Raw genomic sequence first — 12,349 nt, forward strand, 5'->3', positions numbered from 1 at the left:
GCTAAAGGTATGACTTAACCCCTGAGAGTTTTTTTAAAAAAATAAAACCGAAAACACAGAAAAAAGGCTGAAGTCAAAACGATCTGCTACTGGGAACCATCTTGTCAAATTTATTTGTTTATTTGTTTGTTTTTGGTACTAGGGCTTCCACACTGAGCTGCAACCCAGCCCCTTTAAAATGTTAAGACAGGCTCTCACCAAGTCTTTCAATTACCCTAGCTGGGCTCGAACCTGTGCTCTGGCAGCCTCAGCCTACCAGAGTGCTGAGATTACAGGTGCACACCACAACGCCCATCTCAAATTTAAACAGAGACAAAATTAAATGTAAGAATTAAGTTTCCTTATATTGAAACTCAGAAATAACACTTGTGCTTTCAGAAACCCTACCAGAGAATACTCCAGGTATTTCAAACAGAATTTAATTTAGGGAATTTGTTTTTACAAAGGCATTGAAAGGCCTGGAACAGCAAAAAGAAGGGTGCTGGAGAAGCAAAAAGAAATAAATGAATCTGAATTAATAATTTGAGTTTGAGGCTAGAGGTGTAGCTCAGGGGTGGAATGCTTGCCTGGCATGTATGAGGTTCTGGGTTTGATTCCCATCACCACAAATAAATAATAACATGAATTTGAATATTCTAATTAATGGGGTTAATTAGTTGAATAAGACCCTCATTCTGTCTCTGCCCCCTTGGACTCTGGACTTCTTGACCATTTATTTCTCTTTGCCCCCTAAACATCTGCTCTGAGTCCCAGGGATTTTTTTGTTTCTTTTGTTGTTTGTTTTGCCAACCACAGATTGAACCCAGAGCCTTCACACTAAACTACATCCCCATCTCTTTTTATTTTGAGAAAAGTTCTTGCTAAGTCACTAAGTTGACTAGGCTGCACTTGAACTTGTGATCCTCCTGCTTCAGCCTTCCAGAGCGCTGAGATTTACAAGTGTGTGCTGACACCCCATCTCCTGCCACCCTTTTCTGAGTTCTCCCTCACAGCACTTGTCTTGGCCCAACTAGTGATGTTCAATGCTTGAACCCTTTGAAAAAGAGCTACAGGGTCCAGCGGAACAAGGGAAGATGACGAATTAACCAAGGGCACTGACACACAGGGCACATTCTCAGCATCTGTCCTTGTCTTCCTCAACCCTCCTCACTTTACTGTGGCCAAAAACCTTTCCCAGGAAAGCCACTGTGCTTACAACATACACTTAGAAAACTAAAGCCAACCCTGCAGAATTCAAGGGGCTATTTTTCATTTGCAGTCTACAATGAGTTTAATCTAATTTTAATTTTTTTTTCACTAAACAAGTATTTATTAAGAGCTTCTTCTATTTCCTAAGATAGAGATAATGTATTATGGAGGCCAGAAATCCCTCATGGAGTCACTAAAATCAAGGTGCCATTCCAGGTATTCCCCAGCTTCCAGAGGCTGCCCACAGTCCATGGCTCGAGCACCATTCCTCCTCCTTTAAGCAGCAAGTGGGAAGGGTCCTTCTCTGTGGGTCTCTCATGGCCCCCTGACCACCGCTGACAGAATCTCAACTCCAGGTCCTCAGGCTCATGCCCATCTCAAGAGAGTGGAACTTTAATCAATTACAAAGTGGCTTTTGCCTTGTAAGGCAACGAATTCACAGGTTCTTGGGATTAGGCCATGAATACCTTTATTCTATCTACTACATCCACCAATATTTCATTTAAATGCCCCAAAGCCACTGGCCAGAGCAAAATTTCTTAAAATCCTTTCCCTCTCTCCCCCTAGTACTGGAGCTTAAACCAGGGCCTTCTCACTGAGCTGCATCCCCGGCCCATTTTATTTTAAATTTTGAGACTGAATCTCACTAAATTGCCCAGGCTGGGTTTGAATTTGCGATCTTCCTGCCTCAGTTTCCGAGAGTGCTGGGATTACAGGCGCGCGCCACCACACCCTGTTTAAAATCCCTTTTTAACTGTCCCATTCCTTTCCCAAAGCTTCTGCTGTTTGGCACCTTTCTCCTCAGTGCTCCCCCGAAACACCCCTTCACACGCCCCGCCGCTGAGCCGCCTCCTTTAGGCTGGCGCGCGGTTCCTCCTGGCGCCCGGCAGGGAAACGAGCAGCGGAACAGTGCAACCCCTCTAGGGGGCCCTCCAAAGGCCCGGAGGTCCCCGGGAGGAAGCACCCTGTGTAACTCGGTTCCCGTGCGCGCTCGCACTGGGTCCTCCAGGCCGCTCCGCCGCGCAGGAAACGGCTGAGGCTTCCGTGACCCCACTGACGACCAGGACCCGGGTACTCCTTCCCCGACTTCGGTCTCTCGCCAGACCGTGCCCCTCTCAGCGCCTGCCCCGCAGGAGGACACCAGGGCTTCCCGCAGCCTGGGCACACGTTTCCACCACCCCCGGCCCTTTGTCCCTCCCGGACCGCCCCTCACTGCCGTCTCCATGGCGCCCGACGACTCGGGAAGCGTCCGGGCCAGGGACTGTGCGTCTGGGTTAAAAGCTAGGCCCGGGCTGGGTGTGTGCGACCGAGCGTCCCACTCTCTCCCTCCCTTCCAGGGGACAGAGGCCAGGGGACGGACAGGGGCCGGGACAGTACACCGCAGCTGGCGTTCCCCGGTCTCCAGGTGGGTAGCTGGATGTTCTAGGAAGTGTATTAAAGTCACTGCATGCCCCGGAAACCTCGAAGATAGCAGAGAATGGCCCTTCCCTGCCGCCTTTTCTGGCCGTCTTGGCGGGGGTGGGTGGGGGTGGGGGTGGGGAGTGGGGCATGACACACCAGCAGCTGTCCAAGCTGGGCAAGTAGGGGATTCAGAGCCAGGCATCTCTCCTTGGGACAGTGGACAGGGCCTGCCCACCTCTGCTCACCCTCTCAGCCTCCACTCTTACCTTCCTGTCTCTAGGACACGGGAAGGACGGGAGCCACCTTTGGATGAGATGAGCAGACCCTGGCCCAGGTGAGGTACTACACTTTTACCTTCAGTAACATTCACTTATGATCAACCCAGCAGTGCTGGCTTAAACCACCTGTGTTTGCTAACTCTGGATATAACATTTACTATATGTAGAAACAACATAAAAATCTTGTGATGATATATTACATTGTCTTAATAGAGCATTTACTGAATTTATGTGTGTACTTTGTGCATTTGTAAATACTTAGAGAAAGTTGGTGGACAATGGTCCTTCATGTGAGCAGTAATAAGTATATTTCTACTTGTCAAAGCCAGGTTCCTTTTGATGTATGCTTTTTCTCAACTACCCTGTCTCTTCCTGATTTCTTTGGGATTCTCTACCAGGCATAGATCCCCCAAAAGAACCCATTTTGATGTAAGGTAATAAACATTTTGGGTAGTCTCTGACTGGAAACTTTCCTGAGTGGGAAAACTCCAGTAATTCCCAAAAATTCTCCAATAATTGCTATAGGATGCTAATACATACATGGTCAAATTTTGTTGGGCTGGCGTAACAAAGTATCATAGACTGGTTAGTGTAAAAACAGGTTTTGGGGGGTTGTTTTTGGTTTTTTCACAGTTCTAGAGGCCTGAAGTCTGAGGTGCCTCCAAGCTAGGCTTCACAGCTGGGGGGGGGGGGGGCGGTGAACGGAGAAGCATTATTCCTATTTTTACAGATAAAGGAAGTGGGATTGGAGAAGTGGGGTTGACTGTCCAGTCATCCTACTAGCAATCAACACAACCAGGATTCAAAGCACTTCCTTCTGACCCAAAGCCCAGATTACTATCTCTCCACCATGCACAGCCACCCATGATGCTATGGCAGTGTTGCCAATTGCCAAATAATAAGAATCACCTTGGATGTTCACCCAAAGTGGCCTGTGGGCTGGGGGTGTAGCTCAGTGGTAGAGCCATGTGTGAAACCTGGGTTCCATCCCCAACACTGGAAAAAACAAAAAGCCTTAGGAGTCAGGAGACCTAGTTCTGTTCTCAGCTGGGCTCTAGTCCTTTCTGTTTCTGGGCCTCACTAAATCAGACACACAAGCTTATCACATGAGTTTCTCTTACATGAGAAACCCAAAGTGTAAATACATTAAAGAGTAAAATAAAAGATACATAATAGGGGCCAGGGATTTAGCTCAGTGGTTTCGCCGCCTGCTGTGCAAGCGCAAGGAACTGAGTTCAATCCCCGGTACCCCCCCAACGATACATAATAGGAAACAGAGGCAGATATTTTGCAAAAAGGAAGAGAACCAAGAGGGAGGGAGGGGAAGGGAAGGGAAGGGAATGAAAAAAGAATTAAGATGTGTCATGTACATATACCAGATCCCCACAATGAATGCAATCATTACATACTAAAAACATGTATTAATAAAAATAAAAATTAAAGCTGGGCATGATGACATGCACCTGTAAGCTCAGGCAGGAGAATTGCCATGAGTTTGAGGCCAGCCTGGGCTATATAGTGAATTCAAGGCCAGCTTGAACTACGTGGTGAGACTCTGTCTCAAAAAACATAAATAAATAAATGTATTTTTTAAAAGGTTTACCAGGCCCAAGATGGCAAGTAGGTTTCAAGAAGCTACCTAGTCTCGTTGCTCTGCACCAGCTGCCTGGAGCATACCCTTGAGTAGAAGCCTGAGGCTATACTTAGGTGATGGCCATGAGTGCAGGAGTGGCAGAGTGACCCCTCCTGGTTTGCCCAATACTCTTTGGTCCCAACTAGAGCTGTAATATTGTGATTTTTCCTTAACCCTGGTTCCTGAGTGTCTTTACATCCTGCAAGATCCACTCCCCCTTCAGGATGTTTTTCACTCATGATGAGATAATTTGTTGTGCAGCATTATGATGCTAATACCTCTGTGATGGGGCAGGGATTTAGCTCAGTGCTTCTGCCGCCTGCCTTGCAAGCGCAAGGTCCCAAGTTCAATCCCTGGTACCAAAAAACCAAAATAATACCTGTGTGGTCTACTTTGAAATTGTGAACTGCTTCAGCTCTTGTTCACATGGCATCTAACAGATGTTGCTGGCTTTCTCTTGAAAATTTAAAATATTTCACAGTTCCCTGTGAACTTGTGGCAGTGCCTGAATGCACTCCATTGAACAGTTTGGGAACTGTGGCTCTAAGTCACAAACCATTGCTAGAGTTAAAAAAGGATATTAAATAATAACAGAAGGGTATACCTCCCAGGAAAAGTTTCAGTTGTGAATTATAGGCACCTAATGACATGGCTTCAAAATATACATAGCAAAAATGGCAGAATGAGGACAAAGGTAGATAGGTTCACATTCATATATATCTCTTAATAACTGGTAGAATTCATATAAAATTCAATAAAGATAAATGTAACAGGAAGCCATTGGAGAAATTTAACCAGAAGAGTCACATGAGCTGATTTATATTTCAAAAACACTACTCTGTCTGCTGGGTGGAAAGACAAGAGGAGAGAGCATGCTGTAGCCATGCAGGTGGAAAAGTGAGTTTACAAAACCAGGTTCCTATCTATTTATATGCCTTTCCTATCCTACTATTAATCCATCTATCTATCCATCCATCAAGACAGGATCTTGTTATGGAGTCCAGGCTGGCTTCTACTCACAGCAATCCTGCTGCCTCAGCCTCCTGAGTGCTGGAACTACAGGTGTGTGTGCGCCACTACACCCACCTAGCCAGTCTCCTTTTGATGTTTGTTTTCCTCAACAGCCCTGTCTCCTTCTAGTGCTGAATTTGGCCTGAACTCAAAAAGAAGAGTACTTTTTGATGGAAGACGATAAACACTGGACAGTCTCTAGCTAGAAATTTTCTATATGGAAAAACCAAAATTCCTGTAAACCTTGGTCTCTGTAAAGCCAGTTCTGAGGGCCCACCATTACCATAGGCCCATTTTAGGGCTGGCTATTTTAAAAGATAAAATCAGCACTACTTTGGTGGGTGGCTTTCCATGGCTAGCAGAATAATATTAACATCAATATAAAGTTTATTGGGCATTTCCATTATATGCCAAGTATTGTGCAGAGTGTTTTATGCAAAGTTATGGCTTCACAACTTAGCTAAAACCACCCAGTAATGGTAGAGACAAGACTAAAATCCAGATCTGTTGCCCATAATGTCTACACTGTGATATATGTGCTGCCTGGCAAGAATTGTATCAGTGAAGAGAATTGTGCCATTTTAAAATCAGCATGTCCCAGATAGTGTTTGGTGCCTGGTTTTAATGTTAATTGGATTCTTTTATAAACACGTCCATAGGTACTATCCCATTTTAAAGTCTTTAAAGGAAACAACATGAGCCCATGGGTTCATGGAAATTGTGTTTTTACCTTTTACCTTTTTTTTTTTTTTTAATAACTGAGGTTTGAACCCAGGGCTTTCTCACTGAGCTACCCATTTTTAAATTTTTTCCTTTTTACTCTGAGACATAGAAGAGACAGGGTCTTCCTAAGTTACTAAGTTGCCCAGACTGGGCCAGAACATGTGGGTTTCTTGCCTCCACATGGTGCTGGGAGTACAGGCACTGTACCCAGGTTACCTGTCTCCATCTTGACTCTTGTCCCATTTAACATAAACAAAACATGTTAAGATTTTCAAAGAACGGAGAGGCAAGTTCTGTGCCTTAAAAAGATGTCTATATGTTTGGTTTCAGGTCTAGTTGCTGTTTCAGACTCTGACACCCTAAAACAATGCCAAGAGTAAAGAAAGGGAAAGGGAAAGCTAAAGGGGCTCCCCCACCCATCGTTCCGATTCTTCAACGGTTCCTGAAAACCTATGGAAAGCACTGTGCACGCTCCCAGACATCAGTGTGTCCAGCCATCAGAAGGGACCTGAAAAGCAGCATTGACAGTGAGCAGAGCCTCAGGAGGGTGAGTGGATGGGTATCTGTCCTTACTCTTCTCAGAACGGGCTGACCCATCTCACTTCCCAGGAGCACGGGTTCTCAGACCCCACACCCAGTGCTGGCTGTGTCACTGCCTTTGCATCCTGACCCAGTGAAGTTCAAAGTTCAAAGCCCCACTCACTAGTGCCAAGGGCCTGCTAAGCACCTCTCCTACCCTCCTGCTCATGCCTCTGTGGGCCTGTCTTTTCCCACACCAGTCATCCAGAGTGGCCAGCCCTCTGACACCCCACATCTGGAAGGCCCAGCTCTGGGGTGGCCAGTTCTGTCATCACTGTATCCAACCACCTGGGCTCTGAACCTCCAAGTGAATGTCTTCTGCCCTTGACCCCCAGTGTGTCCCCACTCACATCATGAGGCCCACGCTATATGGTATGAGGTCAACAAACACTGAATGTTGACTCCAAAAGCCCTGGTTTTCAGAAAAAATGCCTTTGTCATCTCTTTTCTGAGATTAAATCTAGGGTTTGAGTGTGAAGGGAAAACCAGCTGTGAAACAAAATGAATAACTTTTGGGAAGGGGGAACATGAAAGAGCAGAAGGGGGGGGCTAGAACTCCAAGACAATCAGATCAACCTCTTTATCTTTATCCAGCCCAGGAAGGCAATCTACATTTCCATAATCATATACCAGCTGATTTCCTAGAATAATGAGTGCTAACACTAAATTGAATAAAATTATTAGAGATAGGTGCTTTAAAAAAGACAAGCAGTCTGCAGAGTGTTCTACCCAACATCAGAATATACATTCTTCTCAGCTGCAAATGGTACATTCTCCAAAATAGCTGCAAATGGTACATTCTCTCATAAAGCATGTGTAAGTAAATACAAAGGAATTGAAATTATCCCATGCATATTATCAGACCATAGTGCAATGAAATTAGAAATAAATAGCAAAAGAAACCATAAGAACTTCATAAACATGTGGAAATTAAATAACCTCCTGAACAACCAATGGGTCACAGATTAAATTAAAGAACAAATTAGACAGTTACTACAATTGAACGATAATACCAATACAAATACCAGAACTTATGGGATGCAATGAAAGCAGTCCTACAAGGGAATAGAGACTAAGAGAACAATACAAAGAATCAATGAATCAAAGAATTGGTTCTTTGAAAGATTAAATAAAATTGATAAACCCTTGGCAAACCTCATCAAAAAAAAAAAAAAAGAAAGAAAGAAAAGAAAAGGCCATCCAGTTAGGAATGGAAAGGGTGAAATCACAACAGATCCTGTAGAAATCCAGAAGATAATCAATACCAACTCCAAGAACTTATATTCTAATAAGATGGAAAACACAAAAGAAATGGAGAGATTCCTAGATACATATGAATTACCAAAGATGAATCAAGAAGATATAAAAATTCTAAATAAACCAACATCAGTCAATGAAATTGAAAATGTAATTAAAAAACCTATCAACAAAGAAAAGGCCAAGCACTGGGGGATTCACTGCTGAATTCTACAAGAAATTTAGAGAAGACCTAATGCTGCTACTTCTCAAACTCTTTAATGAAACTGAAAGAGGCGTGATACTCCCACATTCATTCCTGGAAGCAAGCATTACCCTGATACCAAAACCAGAGAAGGATCCAACCGAAAAAGAGAAATACAAGTCAATCTCCCTAATGAACATAAATGCAAAAATCCTCAATAAGATACTGGCAAACAATGCAGCAAATCATGAAGAAGGTTATTCCCCATGACCAAGTAGGATTCACCCCAGGAATGTAGGGATGGTTCAATGTATGCAAATCAGTAATTGTAATACACCATCTTAACAGAGCCAAGGACAAAAACCATATGACCATCTCAATAGATGCAGAAAATGTGTTTGACAAAGTCCAACACCAATTCATGATAAAAACCCTAAAGAAAATTGGAATAGAAAGTCTTTATCTCAATCTCATAAAAGCTATCTATGACAAACCAACAGCCAACATCATACTAAATGGTTAAAAACTGAAAGCTTTCACTGTAAAATTAGGAACAAGACAAGAATGCCCTCTATCACTACTCTTACTCGATATAGTTCTGGAAACATTAGCAAGAGCAATTAGACAATAGAAAGAAATAAAAGGAACATGGTTAGGAAAGGAAGAAGTTAAATTATCATTATTTGCTGATGACATGTTACTCTACATAGAAGACCCCAAAAACTCCACCAAAAGACTTCTAGATTTAATAACCAAATTCAATAACATAGCTGGATATAAAGTCAACACTCAAAAATCAATAGCATTTCTGTACACAAAAACAAACTCATTTTGAGAGAGAAATTAGGGAAATAACACCTTTCACAATAGCATAAAAAACATGAAGTACCTAGGAATCAATCTAACAAAGGAAGTGAAATAGCTTTACATGGAAAACTACAGTACTCTGAAAAAGGAGATCAAAGAGGATATCAGAAAATGGAAAGATATCCCTTCTTCTTGAGGGGGAAGAACCAGTATAGTAAAAATGGCCATACTTCCAAAATTGTTATACAGATTGAACACAATCCCGATCGAAATACCAATAGCATATTTCACAGAATTAGAGAAAACAATCTTAAAATTCATTTGGAGATGGAGGAGACCTAGAATAGCAAAAGCAATTCTGGGCCCCAAGGACAAGGCAGGGGACATCACAAACCCTGATTTGAAATTATTCTACAAAGCTACTGTGATAAAAATAGCATGGTACTGGCAAAAGAACAGACCAGAGAATCAATGGAGCAGATTAGAATATGCAGAAACAACTCAAAACACACCCAGCCACCTTTTTTTTTCTTTTGATACTGGGGATCGAACTCGGGAGCTTGCGCTTGAGAGACAGGTGATGGCACCAATGGGCTAAATCCCCAGCCCAAAAGATAAACTCTTTAAAAAATGGTACTAGAGGGCCAGGGATTTAGCTCAGTGGTTCCGCTGCCTGCCTTGCAAGTGGAAGATCCTGAGTTTGATCCCCGGTACCAAAAAAAAAAAGGTACTAGAAAAACTGGCTTTCTACATACCAAAGGTTAAACATAGATCCATATCTTTCACTATGCACTAAAATCAAAATGTATCAAAAATCTAAATATTAAAACATAAACACTAAATCTGCTGGAAGATTGAATAGAATAGGTAGAACTCTTAAAGGTACTGATATAGGCAAAGACTTTATGAAAAATCCTTGGTCTCACAGGAATTGTTACAAAGAATTAACAACTGGGATCTCATCTTATTAAAAAGCTTTTATAGGCAGGGGATTTAACTCAGTGGCACTGCATCTGCCTCGCAAGCGCAAGGTCCTGAGTTCAATCCCCACTACCCCCAAAAAAGAAGCTTTTACGCAGCAAAAGAAACCACCAACAGAGTGAAGAGACAACCCACTGAGTGGGAAAAATTTTTGCCAGCTCTTCCTCAGACAAAGAACTAATATCTAGAAATATAAAGAACTCAAAAAAAAGTCAGACCCTTCCCAAATTTAAAGACCCAGTCCAAAAATGAGCATCTGAAATAAATAGATACTCTCAGATAAAGAAGTAGAAATAGCAAGTAAATATATGAAAAAAAAGTTCAACAGCACTGGTTATTTGTGCAATGCAAAATTAAAATAACACTGAGATTCCATCTAACTCCAGAAAGAATGGCTTTTATTAAGAAATCAACCAATAACAAATGCTGCAGGGGTTATGGGGAAAAAGGAACCCTTCTCCACTGTTGGTGGGAGTGTAGACTCGTGCAACCACTGTGGAAATCAGTGTGGAGATTCATCAAAAAACTAAAACTAGAAGTTCCATTCAACCTAGCTATTCCCCTTTTTTGGTATCTTTCCAAAAGAAAACCATCATACCACAGGGATATATGCACACCCGTGTTTATAGCGACACAATTTGTAACAGCCAAATATTGGAAACAACTCAAAAGCCCATCAATCAATGAATGGATAAAGAGGATGTGGGTTTAGACCATACTCTTAAGTGAGATAAATCAGACACACTTGTATTTAAACTTGTATTTCTCTCTGGTGAGAGAAACCAAAAGTGTAAATAAGGACTAAAATATATGATAGCTATTGGGGAATGGGAAGAAAATGTTCAAATGAGAAGGGGAACAAGGGAGTAAGAGCTGAAAAGGAAAGAAGGGACAAGGAAAAAAGATAATAGAAAGAAGAAATGGAAACCTTTTGTAAATAAGAAGGAGGAGAGAGGAATGGGAAAAAAAATAGAAGCAGCAAGATATACCATGTACAGGTACTAATTCCCTATGATGAATGTTATCATTACGTATATATAAAATGAACCAATAAATGTTTTGCTTCAAAAAAGAAAAAAAAGCATTGTTCTGAGGTGAGTTTTGAGTCAAACCCATCCCACCATATTCTTCCTGCATGTGCTTTCAGAGTGAGGAGATAATCTCCTTATCCTTCCCTCTTTCCCCTGAACTCCAACCCCATAGCCACAGCCTCTCTCCTTCTCTTTGAGCTCCTCTTGCCCCACCTGCCAAATTTCACCCAGCTCATGTGCCATCCCAGGTCTTTCTGGCCCCTCTTTGCACTTCCTTCCCAAGGATCCCTGCACACACTTCCCCTCACTCATCCCAATGGAGCAGCTAGCCAGTCATTCTTTTTGTGTTAAAATAACCACCAATTAATTGTTCTGTCACAATTCTAAAATTAGTCTCCACTAATTAATCTCAAAGATTAATTAATCAAGATTAATTCAATATTGTTCAAATTAGTCTCTTCAGCAATATTTTCCAAACTTTTTTTACTACAGTCACCATCAGAAATGCAATGAACATCACAGCCCCCTGTGTAAGGACCAGTGTGCCTCAGTACACCCTTTTGACCTGTTCATGTTGGGTGGGTTGCCTGGGGAAGGTCTCCACTATTTGAATATCATTAGAATAAAAGTCTCATGAGAAAAACATTATTATCCTTGTTCTACAAGATGTACTTAGATAATTTCTCCTCTTTTCTGTTTCACTAAAGAAGAAAAAAGAAAAGGTTGGTTGCACCCACACAAAATTGTTTTTTTGACCCAATAGCTAGTAGTAACTTTTTGAAAAAGTCTCTGGCCTAAAGTCCCATAAGTTTTGCATGTGGCAGGAACTTCAGAAGTTGGTGTTGGAGTCCCACTCCAGTGCACCTCTGACCCACAGTCAATAACTATTTTAAATGTCCTTCCAATACTGCCTGCTGATAATGTTCCTTTCCCACATACTCAGCAGCATTGTTGATGATGCCTACCTGTTGTTTTCTACATTCCAGTTTACACTCATAAGACCTGACGACTCCCCGCCAGGCCTCCCACCAGTGTCCTTGGAACCTCTCCTCACAACAATCCGAGATGAGCAGTACACCCTGGGGAAGGAGATCTGCATCTGGGGCCTTCAGCTGAGCAACCCGGAGATTGCCAGACTCGTGAGTCACACTTTAAAATATTTCTTCAAACTTTAAAATTGAATGCAATGTGTAGTCCAGTTGTAGTCGATTAGGTTGCTGACTGATAACACTGCAAGGCTTTCTTTTCTAATAAATAACTGTATTTTTAATGAAAT

General features: G+C 42.3%; 1 protein-coding gene across 5 annotated transcripts in view; it reads left to right on the forward strand.

The window, feature by feature from the left end:
• The first annotated feature begins 2,061 nt into the window (after positions 1 to 2,061).
• Positions 2,062 to 12,349, forward strand: part of LOC101726050 (LINE-1 retrotransposable element ORF2 protein) — an 81,690-nt gene continuing 71,402 nt past the window's right edge. Inside the window, exons 1-6 of one of the 5 annotated variants that reach the window (XM_087186249.1) lie at positions 2,062 to 2,259; positions 2,526 to 2,593; positions 2,870 to 2,923; positions 5,485 to 5,562; positions 6,565 to 6,781; positions 12,060 to 12,212. In XM_087186249.1, coding sequence (XP_087042375.1) covers positions 6,602 to 6,781; positions 12,060 to 12,212 — 333 coding nt within the window. In that variant the 5' untranslated portion in view covers positions 2,062 to 2,259; positions 2,526 to 2,593; positions 2,870 to 2,923; positions 5,485 to 5,562; positions 6,565 to 6,601. The other 4 variants (XM_004834359.4, XM_087186248.1, XM_004834361.4 and 1 more) reach the window with 4 other exon arrangements.

The sequence above is a fragment of the Heterocephalus glaber genome, unplaced genomic scaffold, assembly GCF_053883595.1.
Source record: "Heterocephalus glaber isolate CG9 unplaced genomic scaffold, H.glaber_assembly_v1.0 deba00001504, whole genome shotgun sequence".
NCBI lineage: Eukaryota > Metazoa > Chordata > Mammalia > Rodentia > Bathyergidae > Heterocephalus > Heterocephalus glaber.